We start from the raw sequence: 22,276 nt of genomic DNA on the forward strand, positions 1-22,276 counted from the left end.
GCTGACAAACACTATCATTAATCTAATCTGTTGAACATGATTTATTTCCAAATTGTTATTTTGACAAAACAGAGTTTTGTTTTTGTTTTTGGTTCTTTCCTTAAATAACTGTATTTGCTTTGCTTGAGCACAATGACAAATGCTAAAAATGTTATATTATATATAGCATGTTGTTTATACTGATGCTAGGTTTTATGTTTACCTGGTATCCTGCACTGGATTGTTTTTCTTTGCACTTAACCTAAAAGTGACCATTTGCCCTGAGGTTTCTTTTGACAAGGATTCATGCCATCACGCTAATCTTGCACTTTGTAAGTCACATGCATCTGCTATGCCTAAATTGTAAATTGTAATGGTTGTGAGCCAAGACCTTTATACTACTCTAGACAACTATTTAAAATGTTATATTCATTACATCTCATATACTTGTACACAAAAATACACTTATTTGGTTTCGGCTCCTCAACACAATATAGCAACAATAACAAAAAATAGCATCGCTCACTCTGGGTGCATTTGTAAGGTGTTGTGTGCATGAGTTCTAGCCTGACACTCTGCCTGAATTTCCATTTAGTTTCACTTCATTATTGAATCGAAACATTAAATGCATTTTATGTTGTCAGATGCCTGTATGTATGTTGTTGTAACTGTTGTTGTAGGTACTATAGTTTGCTGTAGGTCCAGCCTTCAGAAATGTAACGTGTGTGGGTTTGCACATCTATGTGTGTGTGTGTGTGTGTGTGTGTGTGTGTGTGTGTGTGTGTGTGTGTGTGTGTGTGTGTGTGTGTGTGTGTGTGTGTGTGTGTGTGTGTGTGTGTGTGTGTGTGTGTGTGCGCGCGCGCGCGTGCGTATGTGCATGTGTGTTTGTGTGGTTGCTGTGAACAAGGCTTTGCTGCCCCCTGCATCTCTGCCAACCATGCAAGCCTTATAGGGCATGGCCCTTCATGACCCTGGCAGCTGAACCATAAATTAGCCTCCATCTCTCACTCTCTCTCTCTCTCTCTCTCCCTCTCCCTCCCTCTCTCGCTCTCTCTCCCTCTCCCTCTCCCTCCCTCTCTCTCTCCCTCTCTCTCTCTCTCTCTCTCTCTCTCTCTCCCCCTCTCTCTCTCCCCCTCTCTCTCTCTCCCTCTCCCTCTCTCTCTCTCTCTCTCTCTCTCTCTCTCCCCCTCTCTCTCTCTCTCTCTCTCTCTCTCTCTCTCTCTCTCTCTCTCTCTCACACACACTCTCTCTACTTGTATTCTTACACCTGGCTCCTGTTTTTTGCTATATATATTTATGTATTTTTTGCTATATATATTTGACTCAAATTTCTGTGCAAAATATTCATAATTTCTCAGTTCAACTACATTTTGTATGAGATTTTCTATCCTTGTGTTTATAGATGCATTGTTTATTAAGTTTAGGAATGCTCACAATAGCTCATCAGGCATCAGCTAGTTGTCAGTGTTGATGCTCATGCAAACTGCTGATATAGGCCTTAATTTAACAAATATTATTGTTAAATAATAACAAGCAGAGCAAAGCACTGTTGCGTGTTCAGACCCAAGTCCTCAACTAAATACATTCATAGACCTGAATCTAAATGTCATTGTAAATCGGCTATTTTCTCCAAATGTTTGCCTATTTTGTCGAATGTTCGGCCCATTATGACATGCCGGGCCCCACACAGGGATGCAAGCGTTTAAGTGGTTAAGAGATTCTCTATCGCCATTTGCCATATACAGTGATAAGCCTGCCCTCTAGTGGTGTGTATGGGCATACGTGGGTTATAGTTTTATAGTACTAGAACATTGGCTCACAATGTACAAATTAATAATATAAATGTTAATACATGGTAATGGAATAGAAACATTATAATCTATATTTAATACAGTACAATAGATTATGCCATAGTGCTCAGAACATTTTAGTATAGAGATATTAATATAAATATATTAAAATCCATCCTTTTTATTTAGTGTACTGTATATAGTGTTCTATGTAGGGGAGGGCTGTGTGTATCTATGTGATATGGTACCCACCAATGGTTAGGTTAAACGTGTCAGCAGTGGAGGCGTCCATCATACCACCAGGATTTTCTTTGCATTTGCCAGAAAATGGTTATGTCCTGTCCCCTCCACTAGGTGGAACCTGGTGCTTCCTGAAGCTATAGTTGTGTTCCGGGTGTGCTTCACATGTCCATGTTTACATTTAATGACACAGGTTTATGACATCTTAGCTACCGTTTATCTTATCTTTACATATTGCGAAGCGAATTCATAAAATCAATGACTTTGGACTTGTAGTCTGACTAGCCCTATAGTGTGTGAGACATGGGAGTAAAGTGTGGACAAATTACAATGCACATGGAATGAATAGTATGTTTCCATCAGTATAATTTCAATATATCTCTTAATTTGCCGGCCGGCAAATGAATCGAGATGAATTTTGACCCTTTAGTGTCTCCATACTTTATGACACCGGGGAGCAGACAGACAGACAGACTGTGCAACACCCCTTATGTCAACACCAGGGTGGGGCATGGAATCATTGGACTGTAGTAACTACTAGACACTTCCTGATTCATTCATAAAACAGAACCTACACACCAACATGTCCACCGATGAATGGAAGAAGAGGTGTGAGAGTGAGCTGCAGCTCCAGGGCGTCCCGCTGCCAGACACCGTGGACTGGAAGTCCGTCTGCGAGAAGAAACCCCTCGGCCGGAATCTGTTGAGGAACCCTGCGCCTCACGGTATGATGACGTCACCATTGACCACTAAAACATATGCTAAAACAAGGCAGAAGTAGCCGGGTTCCAATATTCTGTAGTTCTCAAATCTTTTTCTGTCAAGGACCCTTACATTAATTTGCCCGTGGTGGACTCCCATCTGAAAATATGTTTATTTTAAAAAGATACATTTTTGAAAAGAGCAGATCCACAAGCTCACACTCATTGCACTGCGACACGTTGTGAGCTTGTTGATTGCTATTTTCAAATAGATGATGTAGCCTATATAAGGGAACTGGTTGAACTGGTTTTAAAGCTATATTAAAACATAAATAAATGCTGGGGACCCCCTGTAACCCCCTTCAAGGACCCATGGGGGTCCCTGGACCCCACTTTTGAGAACCACTGATGCAGTCTATAATATAAAACCTGCATCAAAGCGCCACAGACTCATTTAGTGTTCTCTTGACAGATTTGAATGTGTACTAGAGCAGTGGTTCCCAAAGTGGGTGCAGGCAGGGACCAGGGGTCCTTGAGGCGGTTCCAGGGGGTTCCCAGCTAAATTTGGTTTAATTTCAATATTATTTTACCGGCTAGAAGTATAGCCCAATGAGAGAATGTATGAGAATGACTATTGAGAATGTATCATACGCTTCATTCTTTCCACTGTTATTTCACCACCCACAGAAGGCTTTAGACACATTAGACAGTTGTAGAATTCTGTAGGCTACCAAATCTTATCTGACAAACAAAAATGTATTTTGCGGGTGGTCCCGTCCCTGGTACACAATCTTTTCAAATGGTGGTTGGCAGCCTAATACGTATACATCTGGGGGTCCTTGACATGAACATTTTTGCAAACCACTGGTGTACAGTGTTGTGACATTGTGGTGTAATCTCATCTGGTGAAACATTGCTCAAATGGAGATGTTAAATTGTGACAGTGACATGTCTAACATGTCTAATAGCAAGTGCCTGCTGAGTCAAAATAGTTTAGTTTTTGCTAATCCAGTGTTTAGAGCACAGTGATTTTCATTGTGTTGTCACATGATTCAGCTGTGAATCATGCTTTGCATCAATTTATTTAGATGCAAAGCGTTTCTATTATTTCTATTAGATTTTTTTATGACTGGTCTATTTTTGAATTTTTGTTATTTGATTTAAATATATATACTGTAATATGTGACAGTAATATATATACTGTATATATATATACACATATGTATGTGTATATATATGTGTGTATATATATATATATATATATATATATATATATATATATATATATATATATATATATATATATATATAGTATGTACATATACATTATAGGTGAAAGATATTACAATACTAATACACAACCCCAACCATATCAGAGTTCAACAGGTTCTCAAATGTAGATAAAGTTGGTATGGGTGTTGGCCACTCATACTAAAGGCCTGGTTGATTTCTTTCTTCTTTTTTATTACTGAAACATGTCTGTGTCCCTGTCAGGGACACAGACATTGTGATATTTACAGTAGGATTATAGTGCATGCCTTTGGTGTGGCGCCTTACAGTTGTGCCTTTGTCTCATTTCTGTCACAGGTTTGACTAAGGACACCCCTCCTCCTGAACCAGAGCTGACCGGTGTGCCCAGAGATGGACCGCCACGTTTTGAACCTGAAGGTGAGAGACGGCATGTTTTACAGCAGGAAATGAATAAAGTTTGTTAAACAAACTACACTTTTAACTAAAAGAACATAGGCTACCTTTTTATGTGTAATGTTGTGATGACTTACAGGTGACTTCACGGGCTGGACCACAAACAGGGAAGTCCTCCCCTATGACTCCAGTGGCATTCCACCAGGTGCTGTTGTCTGTCAACTTCCTCAGTACAGGTGAGTGCTACTTTGGATCAGACATCAGCCAGCCACCTGGCTATAATAAGTATATCAAGTAAGCATCTGACACCAACGCCCAGCCTAACTGAACACCACCCCCATCAGCCCCTCTGAACTCACTAGGCATTACAGTGTTGTCATGTTCTGTCTGTCCTCAGCTGGTTTTCCATGGAGCAGGTAGTAGACCTGAAGGCAGAGGGACTATGGGATGAGCTGCTGGATGACTTTCAGCCTGACATAGTCATCCAAGACTGGTGGGTTGCCTCCCTGATGGAAAGCATTTGCGATTACATTATCACTGTTGTCTTAGCCTCACATAGCCAAACGATCAGAGCTCTCTACCTACTGATACATCTAAATTAATTGTATGGGCTAGAACAGATCTACGCTTTGAAAACCAATCCTGACACCACCCCAATATAAAGGACCGCCCTAAAGTCTTAGCATTTTTTTAGACCATAGTTTTAGCCCATTCATTGAATGTAGATATCACCAGACGGATCAGCAGGTGGAGATCTATATGGTCGTCTGACTACATGTGATTACTGTTGTCTTATCAACTCTGTCGCAATGGGTACAACTGCACTGTGTGTGCATAGTGTATAGGGTATGGCTTAGGGTTTGTATTGCTCATATAGCTATATATTGCTCATGTTGGAATGATGTGTTTTTCCATGTAGATTATACGCACAGCCTAGAAAAAATCATAACAAAAAGAAAACAGTGCTTGTGCACCCAGATTTAGATTAGCTTACAACGACAAAGATACCGGGCGTGCAGGGTCGAAAAATGTTAAGCTTTTTTTCATGTTCTGAATGTTATGTTATTTTCATGAAATCTGGGAGCATAAGAGATTGACTTGCAAGCCCTTTGTTTTCTTTTTGAGATGTGTTTGCAATATGGTAAACACTGTATGTTAGAAATACAGCGCCTTTAATCCAAATGTATCATGATCATCTGTTTCTATGAGATTCCCAGCAAAACATGCAAGTGCTGCCACCACAATGTTTCAGTAATGACACTTGAATATGAACATAGCTTTTATTTTCTGTTTGTTTGTTAGCTATGAAGAGAGTCAGGTGCATGAGTCCATCTACCAGCTGCATGTGAAGTTATTGGGGGCTGACAAGAAGACAGTGATCTCAGAGCACACTGTCAACCCAACTGAGGACCTCAGCATCTACTCACACACCTGGAAAGAGGTCAGTCTTGGTTAAGATTCAGGCAGGGGTCATCTCAATATGTCAGTACACTGACAAATGTGTCCGTGACAAGACTTGGCCTCATCCTTGGCAAAATTTTAGTTGTGTTTACACACCATTATTATATTCTTATTTTAAGATCATAAGACCCCATTTTTGATCATAAGACCCAATTACTGAATGTCGGTCTCCAGGGTTTCTTCAGAATATGTATGACACTGATTTACTATGACACTATGTATGGCACATTAGGAGTCCACTAGGACAGTGGCTCTCAAAAGATTTATTTTCATGGACCACCATAACTGAGAGTGTAAAAATGGAACCAAATGGACCCCCCATTTGGTTCCATTTGTACACTCTCAGATCTGTAATTGTAATTAAGGACTAGCTCTTTATATGTTATGTCTACTCATTTTCTATGTCCATGGCAAAAATATAATTTTGACAAAAATGTCCACCACAAGCCAGCATGGCGATGACCCCTGGATTCAGGCCTTGATCATTATTTTGTCTGTGTCAAAAACACTTGGAGAAGTTCATTTGTATGTTTGTATGTCTGTAGGTTTCCCATGTGTTCTCAGGCTATGGACCTGGGGTGAGGTATGTTCACTTTCTACATCGCCTGAAGAACAGTTTCATGGTGGAGTTCTTCCCTACACTGGTCACTGGCAGTGCAGTCCTTGTGAGACCAACCAGATCCAACTGCTAGTCCTGCACCGTTGGGAGTCCTTAAAGGAGGTGTGGCTATCACAAAGTGCCCAAATGATTTGCTTTAGAATGGTGATCATGAAACATCAGATTGGGATGATCATAAAAAATGATCATAGAAATTGTTAAATAAATAATATGGTTCATTGCAGAAAGAATATATATTAATAAATACTCAATATTTTAAACTGTGTGTGATATCAATCAGGATGTTGAGGCAGGATGTTGAGGCAAACGGAGTCAGATAAACAATTTGCATTATCAGATGCACAATACACAAGACAACAATAACAGTAATTCTCTTAGGAAATCTGAGAATTATTACAGAATGATTACACGTGCACGCACGTGTGCACAGACAGACAGACAGACAGACAGACAGACAGACAGACAGACAGACAGAGGGTAGATGGATGTAGAGTTAGGTGACCATCAGGGGATGGAATAGGCTATTTTTATTTGGATTTTTTGTATTTATGCTAAACATCTATGCTCCAAACTGTCCCTCTATTTAAGTCGTTGCCCTCCTGTTAAAAAGAAATAGCTTATAGTCCCAACTATTACAACTTAGGCCTACTTTATAGCCAGATAGACTCTTTCTAGTTGATAATTGTGGTCCCTTAAAAGTCTCCCTCTAACTAAGGGTGGTGAGTGATGTTTCAGCAGAACAAGATGACACCAGGCAGTATCACATGACAAGTTCTGAAGTTTATTACACATGGAGAATATATATACAATATTGGACACATGACATTACCAGGAGATATGAGTTAAGGACAATAACAGAATGAATAGGAATAGAACATGCATCTTGTATCATTGACCACAGACGTCAGTCTCTCTGATAAAGTAGTTGATGGTCATGGTATCAATTATGCTTATGCAGATGAGAGTGATTCCCCATGTACTGGGTCAAGCAGATAAAGCCAAGGTCATAATTAATAACAACAATGAAACGATTATGATGAATTAAACTGGTATTGCTATGCGATAAAAACATGTCTGAAGTTCTCTGAACACATTCTATAAGTGACTTTTTTAGTTTTGAAATACGCCTAATTATTTGACCGGCATCTCTGTGCTGCACGTTCTCGAGGCATGTTCCACTTTGTTCGACTCCTTTTGCACCAATGAACGTGTCGGGTTAGCACTTGCGCAGTGCGCGTGTGTATGTGGGGGTGGGGGTGTGTATGTGTGTGGTGTGTGTCTATGGTTAACCGCATGGACCGTAGCATCCCAGTGGAATGTGAGTTGTTTAAACGGTAAAGTAAAGTGTGTGCGCTGTATGTCAAGACGAGGAGACTTTTTATCTGCGTCCGTTTTGAGTGTTTAAGAAGCGATGCCCGCATCTGGTGGAGTTGTGCCATAAGAGACAGAGGTAAGGACCGATCAGACAACTAAGACTCAAGTAACAAAGTAACAGGTGCATCGACTTGGACGCGACTTCGGTGACCGTTAAGTATTGATCTATATTTTTCATCCTCGAATTATTTTCGGCAAAAATAATAGGCTGTAGTTGTAGTAGGTTCAAGGTAACTATTAATAAGTTAAGAGTAGCTTTGGATCCAGAGTGTCTTTCTTTGATCGATTCTGATATTTTGATTCTGACATTTTATCTATACAAATGTAAGAATCGATAAGAAATTCATATTGATCCAAAGTAAAACTTAAGTATCATGTTTCTTAAGTTTCGATATAAGTTTCATACATCAGCTACATTTGATTTATGTGGTTTAAATGTATGTAGCAACATAATACTTACAATCCGAAATACCTACTGTAGTAGCCTACTGTGCTTTAGCCTATTACATGACATGTTTTATATATATTAAATGTAAGTTTAAACAAACCGTATTCAGTTTATATACATCTTGTGCAATAGACATCCCAAATATTCAGTATTTGATTGAGGTATGATTATGCTTCACAGGCATGGCATTTTTGTTGGATCAATCATTGGGCATCCCCCCATAATTCCAATTTCTCATATAGGGCTACTTGAATCTGACCATAATTGGTTGAATTTGACAAAATTACAATTATGACCATTATACATAACCATAGCCATTTTATTTCGTTGTTTTTATTATTTTCTTTTAGTACTAAGGTTGCTATTGCAGCATTAGTCCAAATGTATACCTTAATGATTAGGCTATAGCCTACATAAGACACAATGGGATCTGTTGGCGGCTGGTAATTAGACGGGATTTCATTACATCTTGTTCCAAAGTCTGCTGTCATGTGCATCCTCATTAACATAAAGGTAGAGTTGCAACTCTTTAGTTGGCATTTATTTTAGCTGACACTTTCCCAGCTTTCTCTTCAGACAGTAATGTAGCCATTGTTTCACTGGCTGTGAAGACTTAAGGTTCTAACTTCTACATATTCCTCTCTTGGTCACTTACTGTATATGTAACTTAGTGAATCATTTCTCATCTGCTTTCCCTGTTGACAGTTCCTGATATTGATGAAAATCTAGAGCTGATACCTGACAGACATAAAAGCATCAATCGTCTAACAGACCATTCTGCTATTTACAGTAACCGGCCAACCTATTCCTTGTGTCCATGATACCTCTGGCTGCCAGTGGGGCTGTTAGGAGTTGATGTATGAGACATGAGGTGTTGATTGCATGATACACCCTGGGTGCCACTCTATTATGTTTGATTGTGTGCACAATATCATAGATACCACCTCAAAGAACCTAAATGAAACTGCCCTATACACGCCACCCACATTTATCACATGTACACTTTTCGCACATTCTCGTTATATTATAACAGGCAAGACCTGTCCTCATACAGAAACGGGACACATTCTCTCTTACTGTTACTACATTACGAACATTCTCATTAAGAGTATAACTGGACTGTTTAGGTCATTCCAAGAACATCTAAACAAACAAAGAGAAAAAACTGTATCTGCTGGAGTTCAGAGGCTAAATCCAAGTAATCTACCGCTAAAGCTCTCTGACACTTATCCTGAAATGCAACCACCCTGCATGTCAGCACACGTAAACCAATGCTTCATCATTGTACGCAGGCATTGACACGTACCTCATCATAGTGTGCCACTGGACAAAGAGTTAAAAGGAACAGCTATACTATACCTCACGTTTCTCTCACGTTTCCCCGTGGATCCATCAGTTGGGCCATACAGTATATATATCAGACCCACTACTTGTGAGTCAAGTCTGGGGTCTAAAGATAGGTCTCTTTTCATTTAAGCACTAATGGTATTATTTCACCCCTATGGTTGCTAAGGAGCCAACCTTACAATTTCAATGAGTAATCGCCACCTGAGATAATTTGGTGTGTGTGAGTCACAGCATGTAATTTATAATTAATCTGTCTTAATCTAAATTATAGTTACACTACCTACAAATAGCGAGCCAGCAAAGCACAAAGGGCAAACAATACAACAGGACTTGCCTTTTGGACAGAGATTTATATTTCAGTAATATGTGCTGTTATGGGCATTATTTTCCTGTGTGTGTGTGTGTGTGTGTGTGTGTGTGTGTGCGTGTGTGTGTGTGCGTGTGCGCGTGCGCGTGTGCGAGAGAGAGAGTCAGACAGAGAGAAAGCGAGTGAGTAATAGTGAGTGAATGTCAGAGAGAGAGGGAGAGGTGGTGTGTGTCGGTTTGTTTTGTTTTCATTCAGCCCTCATCTACTGCTTTGTCTGTGTGGGCCTGCTAGCTGCCTCTGCACTTTGTGTTTCGCATTTTGTTGTTATAACTAAATTGTTAACCTGAATCCAGGCCTGCATGGCGAGGAATAAAGGGCACTGCTACAGTACCTATGCATTTGACAACGTCTATGGACAAATGTTTATGAATACGTTTTGCTGGGAAATATTGATGGGGGGCTCCTTGTTGTTTGATGTTGTTCTCCTGCTGTGTCCACCATTTAATGCTGTCTAATTAATATGATAGGATCAAAGAATATAGTCGCTGTCTGGCAGAAACCTTATATCGCCGTATTTCATATTTGTAGGTTTTTTTCGTAAATTAATGTCATACATTTCTCACAAAAGTAGAGGAAATAGCCGATCTGTTAGATATTGTAGATGGCAATGTTTTGATATTTACAATTTAAAAATAATATATATTAAAACAAATCCTATAATGACATGCCCAAAATAGTTGACACCAGGTTGAAAGTGAATAAGACTGTGGGTGTCTGTGGGTTTTATAAACATTGAACCAATTAACGAGAGTATTAACAAGAGCTTCTGACTAAATAATATTGGATCCATTGGAACCATATTTTACAGTTATGATTGGAACACAGGTTATTTTTTCGATTTTCTGAACAGTAACGGCTTTGGAAATACAAGGTTTCCGCCCGACAGCGACGATATGCTGCGGGACATATTTTTCACACAGAGCCATGTAAAAAAGAAAAGAAAAACAACTGTGTACAAATGGATTGAAGAGTAGTGATTTCTCTTTCTTGGTGTAATGGATAAATGCCTATTGCTGAATAGATCTTGATTGTCCGGCTCGTCCGTTTCAGTCATCAACAGTTTGCCAGATCTCTTTTCACAGCCAGTGAGTAGTAGGAGAACCGTGTGCGTTCTCTGTGTGTTTTTGCTGGTTCATTGTTTCGGACCGTGTCCTGAATATTGCATAACTGGTGTCTCTGTCTGGGTTCATACTGAAGATGAGACTGCTGTTCCTTCTAAGGTGACAGGGCCGCCAGTGGCCGGGCAGAGTGACACAGGTAATGGAAACCTCAGGAGCCACTGTCTGCTGGCAGTTTGTCTACTAACCCCTTTCTGTCGACCTCGCCGCTGGCCCCATGCAGCCTCTCTCTCCCTGTCTATCTCTCTCTCTCTCTCTTGCCGTTATTTAGTTATTGACTACCTGAGGCGCATGCAGGAGTACAAATATCTGAGGGAACAGAGGTGCAAAGTTTTGGTCTACGAGGTTCAGCTGTTAGATGGACTATGAACCGCACACAGTTGGTAGCAGAAAAGAGGAGAGACGTTCGACCTTCAAGGGTGAAGTGCTGTTATCAAATCTGTTTCTGTGTAATCCATCTGACACCTGAAATCAACTGAGGAGAATCACTTTTCTCAAGATTTGGACCACTTGTCCAAATCCAGATTTACTATGCTTTTCAACACCACCGGGTTTATGAATGAAGTTTTTACTCTAATTTGGTAGGTCAGTCCAGTCAGTGGAGTCATGCATCACTCTTTCCCAAAAGCATACAACTTATACAGTATATTGATTCATGATCATTTCAAATTTGCAGTAAATTATCCTGAACATAGCCAGCTTTTTAACCCATTTAGGGCAGGAACCCCTATTTGTAACTATACCTTTCAAGACGGGAACCCCTTTTGGGGTTCTTGTTGCTATGTACAGTATATAGCAACATATATCTTTTTTACATTTTTGAATAATATTTTAAGTTTTTCAGAAAACTTAGATCAGGATTTAGAAGGTGCCTCAGGTCTAAATGTGTTAAGATAAGATACAACTTTATTGTCCAAATCCAAATTGGACATTTGTTATTGGTCTCAATACAATAAAAGAAACAACATAAAATAAACATGAACTGCAGCATACTAATGCACAGTCACAGTACTAGATATCCTAGATGCGTTTTACAGTAATTAATGATGGAGCTGTATAGCTACAATCAGGGGGATTTTGCAAATGGCATGGGGCAGAATAAATGGCTCCCTATTCTCTCTGACAGTGGGTGACTGTAGAAAGTCTTGGCCTACACAAATAGAGACCAGACAATTCTACCCGAGGACTGATTATGAAACAGAGCACAGGGTTAATCAGTAGAAATTGTCTCATTGAGCAGTGACAATTGAAAGTAGATCGCTACACTTGAGCAGCTGAAAGGGATGGAAGTGTGCATAGTGTTCTGTAAACCAAGCCATGTGCTCAGCCAAGCTTGCGGTACTGTTGTCCAGATTGATGGCATTCTGACGCAGTGGACACACTGAGAGCAAGTTGTGCAGACTGTGTGCGACTTGAGTTATTTTTCCATTGCGATCACCACATCTACAGTGCATGCACATTGGTGAGAACCAATTAAAACACTTATAATTACCCTAAACCCTAAATAATTGGTTGGCCAGGGTCCTTCAGGGCTCTATACGTAGTCCATTCCTTTTGTCCCTCTATACCAAATGTATTGGTCGAAAGTAGCCGATCTTCACAAGGCGTTGCGCTGGGGTGCCTCGTGAGCCACTTCTTCACACAACGTGGGAAGATGTGTATATGTAGAGAGTTTCCTGAAATATCAAAATCAGAATTTTGAAATATAATATATAATATTTTCTTCTTTATTAGATAGTGGAGTAAACTGAAATCATAGAGATCGGAGACATGCCAGACATAGAGACATTTTATATTTAGGTTATGGGAGTCGGATCCTCGCAACTCACAAGGAGGATGTCCAATTTAATGTCCATGCACTAACTGGATGAGCCTGTTGAAATATAACTTTAATGTAAAGCAGGGTGGAAGTGGGAAGGTTTTGTGTTAACTGTGAGGTACTGGACCATAACTAAACCAGGTGACGTGTCAAACTGTTCTAAAGAGTCACACTCGAAAGTTTAGATTTGTATTAGGTGTTCATCCTTTAGTTTCATTCTGATACCACAAGGTCTGTGTTACCATTATATTACAGGTATGTACAGCTATTTTTATTTTATTCAGTTCATTTGGGGGAGGGGTTCTTCATCTTTTTAATATTTTGACTGGATTTTGCCTAGAATACAAGAAGTTGATTGTGAAATATTGTAGTGCTTCGGTCATATTACACAACATTGTTTCTGATTTTACATTATATTATTATGATATATAATAATATTATTTTAGGCCTGATTTGGCCATCATGACTAGAGTTTCCCATTGGAAAGAGTCCATACAATGTTTGTTATAGCTTAGTCTGTCTGTAGTGTTGGAACTTGGTCTGTACTCCGTCCATTTATGGTCAGCAAAATGATTTGGATATATTTGACTTTCACAACTCAAATCTAATCACAAATGTTGGAAGGATTCTTGTATTGTGAGATGAGCATGGATACATCTGACCATCAAGACTCCCTAGGGAATAACATGTGATATCATGGTAAATAAATCAAATTAGATTGTTGTTGACTAGGCAGTGTTATAATGACTTATGTGGCAGATTGATATTATCTCCGCTAGTGTAAATGTGTTGGTGTTTTGCTTTGCTGGTGTAGTCCAAATAAGGATAGATACATTCTAACACAGTGTACATATAAGTTAGATTTGGCAGCAATTTATTGTGATAAGATATTAAAAGATCAGATATTTTAGTCTGATTAAAATTATCTGTTTACACATTTAGCCTAATAAGTACTGTTTTCATCTCCTTTGCTGTCTCTTTTGTGGTGTCTTGCAATGGTAATGGATGTATTATGCTTGTTTGGAGATCATATGTTAATATGTGAGGTATGCTCTTTCCCTTATCTGCTGTATCCTTTGGTTTAGCGCGACTCTTCATGGTCACAGTATGTTGGATTTGAAGATTAAGCTGAGGTTGTCAGGGACTCTAGTCACTCTACTACTTTGTGAGTGTTCTAATCAGAAAGACTTGTCTCCTTTAAGTTCATTATAATTAATTTATAATTTAAAATAGAATCTGTATTTATTGTTTTTTACACCAGTGATCTTTTCTTGCAAAGTCTGTGTGAGTGCGTGCGTGCCTGCCTGCCTGCGTGCGTGCGTGCGTGCGTGCGTGCGTGCGTGTGTCTGTCTGTGTGACCCTCCTAGCATGTCAGACCAAACTGACAACTTTTATTTCTTTCTTCAGCTGCGCCTTTAGCAACTTCATGTAAATAAACTTTACAGTTGTGAACTCTAACCACACAGTCTTCCTCTACCTGCACATACTTCCATCATCTCTACCATATCAGTGGTGTACAGCAGTGGTTCTCAAACATTTTTATGTCAAGGACCTCCAAATAGATATGTATTTGGCCGCAGACCCCCATCGGAAAATATTTTGTGCCAGGGACCAGTTAAGTCTTAAGAGAATATTTGTGTTGTTCAAAATTCTTGCAATTTTCATCAAAATGTTTTGAAAATAGCCGATCTGCAAGCTCACAACATGTTGCGAACTTGCGATGTGACGCGTTGTGAGCTTGTAGACCTGCATTTTTGAATAGCTGATGTATAAAATAGGGTAAGAGTGGTTAAACTGTTACTCATTTTGCTGTGTACCCCCGTAACGCCCTCAAGGACCCCACTTTGAGAACCACTAGTGTACACAGTATGCCTTTTCTCCATTACACCTTTTTCACAATCTGCCATTTGACTGTGAATAGCAGACAATACCTGCTTTTACCTAGTCTGCTCTTTTACTGATTGATGCTGACTGGGCCTCCTGCTGGTCCTGTTCTGCTACTGGTTGATTCTGGCTGTGTAGCACTCAGGTCAGAAATATAGTTAGTTATCTAATAATAATTGAAACCTGGTATAGCGCCACAATGAGGCGGATTTGAAAAATGTGTGGTGGAGTGTCTTCTATCGCCTATTGGGAGTGTGCATGCAAAGTTCCACACCCATCGGTCCAGCCGATTATCTGCCCACAGACCCTGGGACAAGGGCGAAACATAGTCTTCGCCTGCTGGCTTTTTGGCCTGGCAAAAATAATGATTCAGAGTGAGACATTGCTACCATTTTTAGAGATGTGTCATGAGAAAGCCCCACTACCAAGTTTACACATCAACCACATAGTCAGACAGGGGTTCTTTATTATTGCCATACTGACACATGGCATCAGTCAGACACGTACGCACGCACGCACGCACGCACGCACGCACGCACGCACGCACGCACGCACGCACGTACGCACGCACGCAGGCACGCACGCATGCACGCACACACACACACACACACACACACACACACACACACACACACACACACACAAGGACATTCAGTCTTGCTCTAGTAGTAATGTATTGTTCGGTACCATGCAAAATGGTATCATCATTGCTGTCAAATAACACATGCAGTGTTATTTTGACAAAGAATATAGACAGCATTTGATATTATAAGTATTTTTTATAGTCAATAGAAACTAGGGAAAAAAATAAAAATAAAGCTTGCATAGAACAGTACAGTGAAGAAAAATCAAATACATCATGTAAATTAACAACTACTGTAAGAGAAATTATATCAATCCAGTCTAAAGGTCTTTTGACCCCCCCCCCCCCCCCCAGACACATGAGACAATGACAGTACTGACACTGACTAAACCTGGACTGGCTTAACTAGTGTGTGGAAACAGTTCTACATTTGTTTAAACATTGGTGGAAAATAGTCCATAATGAAAACAACCTAACTAGGAAACTGTTTAACAAACCTTAGTTTGCTGTGTTTATTTTGCTTCCTTTGGACCAACGCTTCAGGCCTTGTGTGTAGATTATACATCCCCTGGTGAGTCACTTAACGTGGAAACAATGTGGCTGATTTAAGGCTTCGGTGGAGTTTGTAAACATTCTCAAACCGATTAGAACATCCTAAACCAATTAAATGGCAGGACATCTTATTTTAAAGGGGTTTTCCCATAAAAAAAAAGGAAATTCACAATGAAATAACATTCATAGAATGCCAGGCCCCCGGTAGCTCAGTCAGATAGTGAGCACACCATGCAGGCATAAACCTAATTGCCAAAGTCATATTGGTAAACATTCACAAACCGATTAGAACATCCTAAACCAATTAAATGGCAGGAAATCTTATTTTTAAGGGGTTTCCCCATACAAAAAGGAAATTCACAATGAAATAACATTCATAGAATGCTAGGCCCCCGGTAGCTCAGTCAGATAGTGAGCACACCAGGCAGGCATAAACCTAATTGCCAGTGTCATGGATTTGAATCAGCCTCATGAATGAACTCTGTTTCATGTTGTCCCATTTCTTTCCTATCTCACTCTACTGAGCGGAGTGCAGTAGAAAACAAAACCTTACTGCTCCCCCGCGGAGCGCATGGGGGAGCACTAAGTAAGTGTCTTGCTCAAGGACACTTCGACATGAAGCATGGAAGAGCTGAGGATCAAACCGGAGACCTTCTGATACCCAGACTACCGCTCTAACTTCTGATCCAGTGCCGCCCGTATTTAGGGCAGTGTTTCTCTATCAGTGGGTCGAGCCCAAAAGTGGGTCACAAAGTTGTTCTGGCATGGGTCAGGTGCAGACTAAGAGCAACTTTGATGAACAAAACACTATGATACTATAATACGAGACAGAATCTCAATGCAATGCACACAAACACTTTAATAGTAACAGTAAAGAATTTATTTGCACTAAAGAAACTAGACTGAAACTGGCCCTTAGAAGTTGCATGTGCTGTTCCTTACCCCCAAACGAGCCTAGGAAGTGGTTTGAACCACTTCCTAGAATCCATTACAAGGGTTAGGAGGATACCAATTTCAAGGGTAAAGGAACAGCATCTGAATGGTTGATATCATGCTACATATGTATATATATACTGTCTGTAAAATATGAATTTGTAGTTTGTAAGAATTCGTAAGTGATACTAAAATAAATAAACAAGACAAAGTGTGTGAGTTCATGAGGATTTATGACTTTCAAATCAAAGAGAATGGTAGGGTCTTGCGTGTATTCCCTCTATAGTATGCCAAACCCCTTTAATGAGTTGAAAACCCTGGATCAATAACTTCCTTTGTAAACATGTGAGTGTTCAGATCGGCTAGGTTTCACAGTTTTATCGGTTTCTAAACGCAGTAAAGTAATTGTTCTACAATTGGGTTGGCCCACTCCCCATCTGTCTAGTATCCGTCTGTCTGGCCTTGGGGCCAGGCCGGGAGATAGATTGGCTTACACTCTGTGATTCACCTAGTTCCTGGACAGGGAGATAAAGCAGCAAAGCCTGCGTTACTTATTAAAGGGCCGGATCTCTTTCCTTTCTTTAGTTTGGCTGCAAACACAGAGACTATCTAAAAGCCATGATTTATGGGTGTAATTTGAACAGATGTCATTATGCTGTAATGTTTTTGTTTTTTTATGCGTGAGCAAAAAGTATAAGCCGTTTTTAGAATTGGCCTCAGTTCTAAGGCAGGCTTTGTCTTACCCTTCCAAAACTGCCATTTCCAATGCCACTTTCTTAATAATAATAATAATAATAATACTACATCATACTTCATAGTACCCAAAGTCGCTTTACAAAACAAATCAAACAAATCAAATCAAAACTCTTAATGTAAATTGAAACAAGTGCAACTTAGAGCATAGATAAGCCATGTGGGTCATCACTAGATGGCCTCAGTGTCTCAATGCAGAGACAAGCTTTGACATGCAACAATTTCCATCCTTCTACGATGGTCCATTCAGAAGTTATGTATGACAATATTTACCTGATTCTTTTGCTTTTTACCCCCTTTTCTCCCCAATTTAGTCGTTATGCCAATTAATTCCTCCCCACACACATTTGTGTGTTGTCACTGCTGTTGTATCCTACTGACTCACCTGCCAGTGAGGAGCCCCCATCGGGAGGATGTACAGTAGAGCCTCTTTCCTACTCCTCCCGCCCAACACTCCCTGCTGACAGGTGGAGCCCGTAGGAGTATGTGCAGTGACAAATATCACCCTCCCCGCCCACTTTAACTCCCCCGAACACGGGCCAATTCTGTTCCTATAGACGCTCAACAAAGCTGTATGCACCACGGTGGATTCAAACCCCCAGCCTCTTTACCACCAATAATTTACCTTCTTTTCAGTCAGGAACACTCACGTCAAAGTAGATATAACCATTTATTGCAACAAATGGAATACAGTTAAGGCTCCGCTCTTGGAGATATTCCCTGAATTTTCTCCAAGCAGCATGCTAAGCAAAATCGGGGAATGTTAAGCAAAAACCCCCAAAGGGATACAATATCAAACAATAAGCACTACATTGACATATTAGCTTGAATTAGCAGACCTAATTGAAACTTAAAACATGATATAATATCACAAGTATTTGAGCCTATGCCAAAGGTGGGCTCTGGGGTGGAGGAGGCAGCTAAGCAGCAGTGAAGCAGGCAGCAAGACAAGCAGAGATCTAGTGAATGCAAAGCCGTATTTAAAGGAACCTCTTTGTTAAGGCGTGAGCTCTGATTGAAGTATGAATGTGTGACGTAATGACCAGCAGAGCTGTGAATGGGGTATAGGAGGCTAGGCTGATGTCCACATCAGCTGACTGACAGCCGATTACAGCTGAGGTGTGCAAGACTTCTAGCCTGGTAAACCCTCCCTCCGGAAATCTAATTTCAATTTGATTCTCCTGAATGAAATAAAATACAATTGAGATTTCTGGAGGGAGGGTTTACCAGGCTACAAGACTTCCATGTCCTGCATGAACTAACGCTATGCTTAATTTTTGGGGGGGATTTATTTGTGGGCTTTTATGCCTTTATTGACAGGACAGTAGGCTGACAGGAAATGAGGAGAGAGAGATGGGGAGTGACATGCAACAAAGGCCGTCGGGATCGGGACTCGAACCCGCAACGTGCTGTCAGGCTACACTGATCCTAGGTGCCTGGACTGCTACACCAACGGTCCAGGCCAATAATTTACATTCTTGACCTTGACCGTTGACCACCAAATATGTCAGATATTGTGTTAGTGATCTAATACATGAAGTTTCATGGTGTTGTGTTGAGAATATGGTTTAAATGGTAAGAATGATAGCAAAGACCTTGTATGACTTCGCTGTTTCAGTACTTTTACCATTGCATATGTTCACCAGCATCTAAAGCATGAACTATTAGTATCATTACAGCAAAGGAAGGATATAAGGAATAATATCAATACAGCAAAGAATCATATAAGGAATAATATCATTACAGAAAGGAAGGATATAAGGAAGAATATTCACTTATATCATAACTGCATGCACGACTTGCACAAATAACATTATACAAATTTCCTGCATCACCAGTGAGTCCTGGATTTATCAGCAGCCATGGCAGGAGACGGAAAAGGCTTTTAATTTTGTTTTATTTTGGAGGGTCTTTTGATCTTTCTATTCATGGCTGTTCGAACCATTGAAGCTTCCTTACACTGTGCCATAACTATCATCAATGACATGAGATCGATATCAAATTAAAAATACAACAAAATGTCCCGATTTGTCCAGTAAATACAGTATAGTAAGTACAGTAAGGTTTTTACAGGTAGACTTAGTAGTTTGTGTTTACCCCCATTTAACATGCTCATTTTTTAAAATCTTAGTGCGTTAGAGCAAACATGGTGGTAAACATAACCATAACATTACATAACCATAACCAAGTATTTTATTGCCACCTCCTCAAATCCTGGCTTACTCAACTCATAATTGTCATGTCCTTATACCTCTCGCATCTGAAGTTTAAAATATTAATCTCTTGTTAATTGCTTGTGTCATGCTCTCCGTTTCATACTCTCCTATCTGAACGCTCTGCTTGTCAAATTGAGCATCCTTCACCTGATGCTACCCCACTGTCACAGTACAGGGAGGAAATATTAAACGGTAAAAGGTGCTAACTCCCTATTTGCTGGCGCTCCTATCAGTGTAAGTTAATCCCAGGCAATCACTTATCAGTGGTGCTGACAGACAGTGACCGTGTCAGAGGCGGTAAGAGGAGATGGGCTGTCACACAGCTCAATGTTCTTGGACAGCTAAAGGCGATGGGGACCACGCTCCTCTCAGCACTACCCCCCACCCTCAGCCCTTCCCACACACACACACACGCGCACACGCGCGCGCGCGCGCGCACACACACACACACACACACACACACACACACACACACACACACACACACACACACACACACACACACACACACACACACACACACACACACACACACACACACACACACACACACACACACACACACACACACACACACACACACGTGCTTGCACAGACACATACAGATACATGCGTACAGTACACCCATTTAACAGTGTTTGAATGAAAGTGAAGAAATGCTTTTTCTTCTTCTTTTCTCCCCTTTCTCTTTAGCTTCTTTAGCGAGAGAGCCAGAATCTAAGGACAGCATTGCGGGTCGGACGATTCAAACCACTTTGGGCACGTGGGGTGTAAGTAGTAGCATGGCCTCTAGGGGCCGCTAGTAGAGCTTTTAGACTCTTTTGCTTTCTTTCTCTTTGAAACAGTAGTAAAACATGAGGTTCCTGTATAGATTATTACGAGTGCCTATAAGCAGGCCCATACAAATAGAACAGCAATGAGAGGCTCTGATCTGTTGATGGGAGAGTGGATCTACCTGGGAGTTAAATCTTCACCTGTGACAAAGACCAGCCTACTAGAACATGAGATAGCCCATGTCCTGCAATGTCCTTATGTTATAGAAATAATCGTATATTAGACCATATAAGATCCCATATGATGTGTGCACTTGTTTGTAGGTCGCTTGAAGGGAAAAGATACTTTACTATATTTAATTGGAAGTGTTAATAAATAATGCATCCAGCTCTTCAAGCAAGAGGCTCTTGATTACCTAAAGCTCTAATATTGACCCTTGAGACTTTACTGCATCCCACAGGATATCATAGAGGAAAATACTTCACTTAACACTTAACATACAAATCTGCCACTTCTACTTATAGGGTTCAAGTTGCTTCAAGTGTTTCTGTGGTTTTACATAGACCGTAATGCCTAGTGGCTCTCAATGATAAGATAATACATGCTGGAAGTAGCATCCATAGCAGGTTACGTTTAGTGCTAACGCACTTCTCATAATTAAGGCCCCATGAATTCCTTTAATTAGGCTACTTCACAAAAGCATAATATCTTTCCTGTATAATCCTACAGACATATTTTTCTATATGATCACAAATACTAAAACATGAGATGTGTGTTTGACTATTCAAGGAGTAGATATTCACATCCCAAGAAAGAGTTTGCAGGGGCTGGACTTGTTGCTAACCATGGTCCATGATCAAAAAGAGGAGAATGCCACACACTGCACAAACACCTCGACAAAGATTTGAAACATTTTGGATACGTTTCAGTTTTTGTCATCTTGTTTTGGCAATAAACACACCTTTTTGCACAGTATTCTTAATATAACCCTAAACAGCGACAACCGTTGCTAGTCTGTGGATTTGTTAAAACCTTGTAGGCTCACTTAAGATATTACAGGAACCAGGAAAAGTACACTTCCGGTGTCCTCCCTGAGCCCCCCTGCAAGTGCCTGTGCAGAAATGTTTGTTTGCTTAGCGCTGTGCCTTTGTGTGTTAAACCTGTGTGTAGTTATCTTTGTGTAATGGGTGCATAATGTGAGCTAAATTTACATACGTGTCTCACATGTCACTTGGTTATGGGCGCAATATTCTTACGGTACGTGAATAGCCAGGGAAGTTATTTTTGGTGTGCCACTGCCCCCCCAGCCTCCTGGTGTAAGGTGGCCCTCTGTCTGAGGTCGTGGTAACCATAGCAGGGCTTGGAAAGTGAAATGTGATGCGGTGGACCTCTGGGCTGTGTTTCTGAATCACAACCCCATAATGAGCTGGCAGAGTACAGGCAGCATCAAAGATGCAGCACCCCAGTATCTGTTACAGTCCACAATGTAGAACAATGTGGTCTCACCTGAGCTGGGGGAGTGGAAGGGGTGGGACTAGTGGAAGGAGAGACAGAAAGCTGTTGCCCTGCCGTCACATTGTTCTGCCTCTGCTGTAAACACACATGCTCACACAAACCCAAAACATCTTCTGATCTGCACATTGACCTGCGCCTGTTCAGTTGAACACTGAAATT

The 22,276-nt window shown here is 40.5% G+C and overlaps 1 protein-coding gene across 1 annotated transcript; it reads left to right on the forward strand.

Moving 5' to 3' along the window:
- Positions 1-2,499: 2,499 nt before the first annotated feature.
- nccrp1 (P1, F-box associated domain containing) lies at positions 2,500-7,497 on the forward strand. The gene is made up of 6 exons (XM_084073345.1): positions 2,500-2,734; positions 4,298-4,378; positions 4,494-4,590; positions 4,752-4,847; positions 5,657-5,795; positions 6,361-7,497. The coding sequence occupies exons 1-6, from the start codon at positions 2,593-2,595 to the stop codon at positions 6,505-6,507; spliced, it is 702 nt and encodes a 233-aa protein (XP_083929471.1). The 5' UTR covers positions 2,500-2,592; the 3' UTR covers positions 6,508-7,497.
- The last annotated feature ends 14,779 nt before the right edge of the window (positions 7,498-22,276 follow it).

Source organism: Gymnoscopelus microlampas (assembly GCF_963454915.1).
Source record: "Gymnoscopelus microlampas genome assembly, chromosome: 12".
Lineage (NCBI taxonomy): Eukaryota > Metazoa > Chordata > Actinopteri > Myctophiformes > Myctophidae > Gymnoscopelus > Gymnoscopelus microlampas.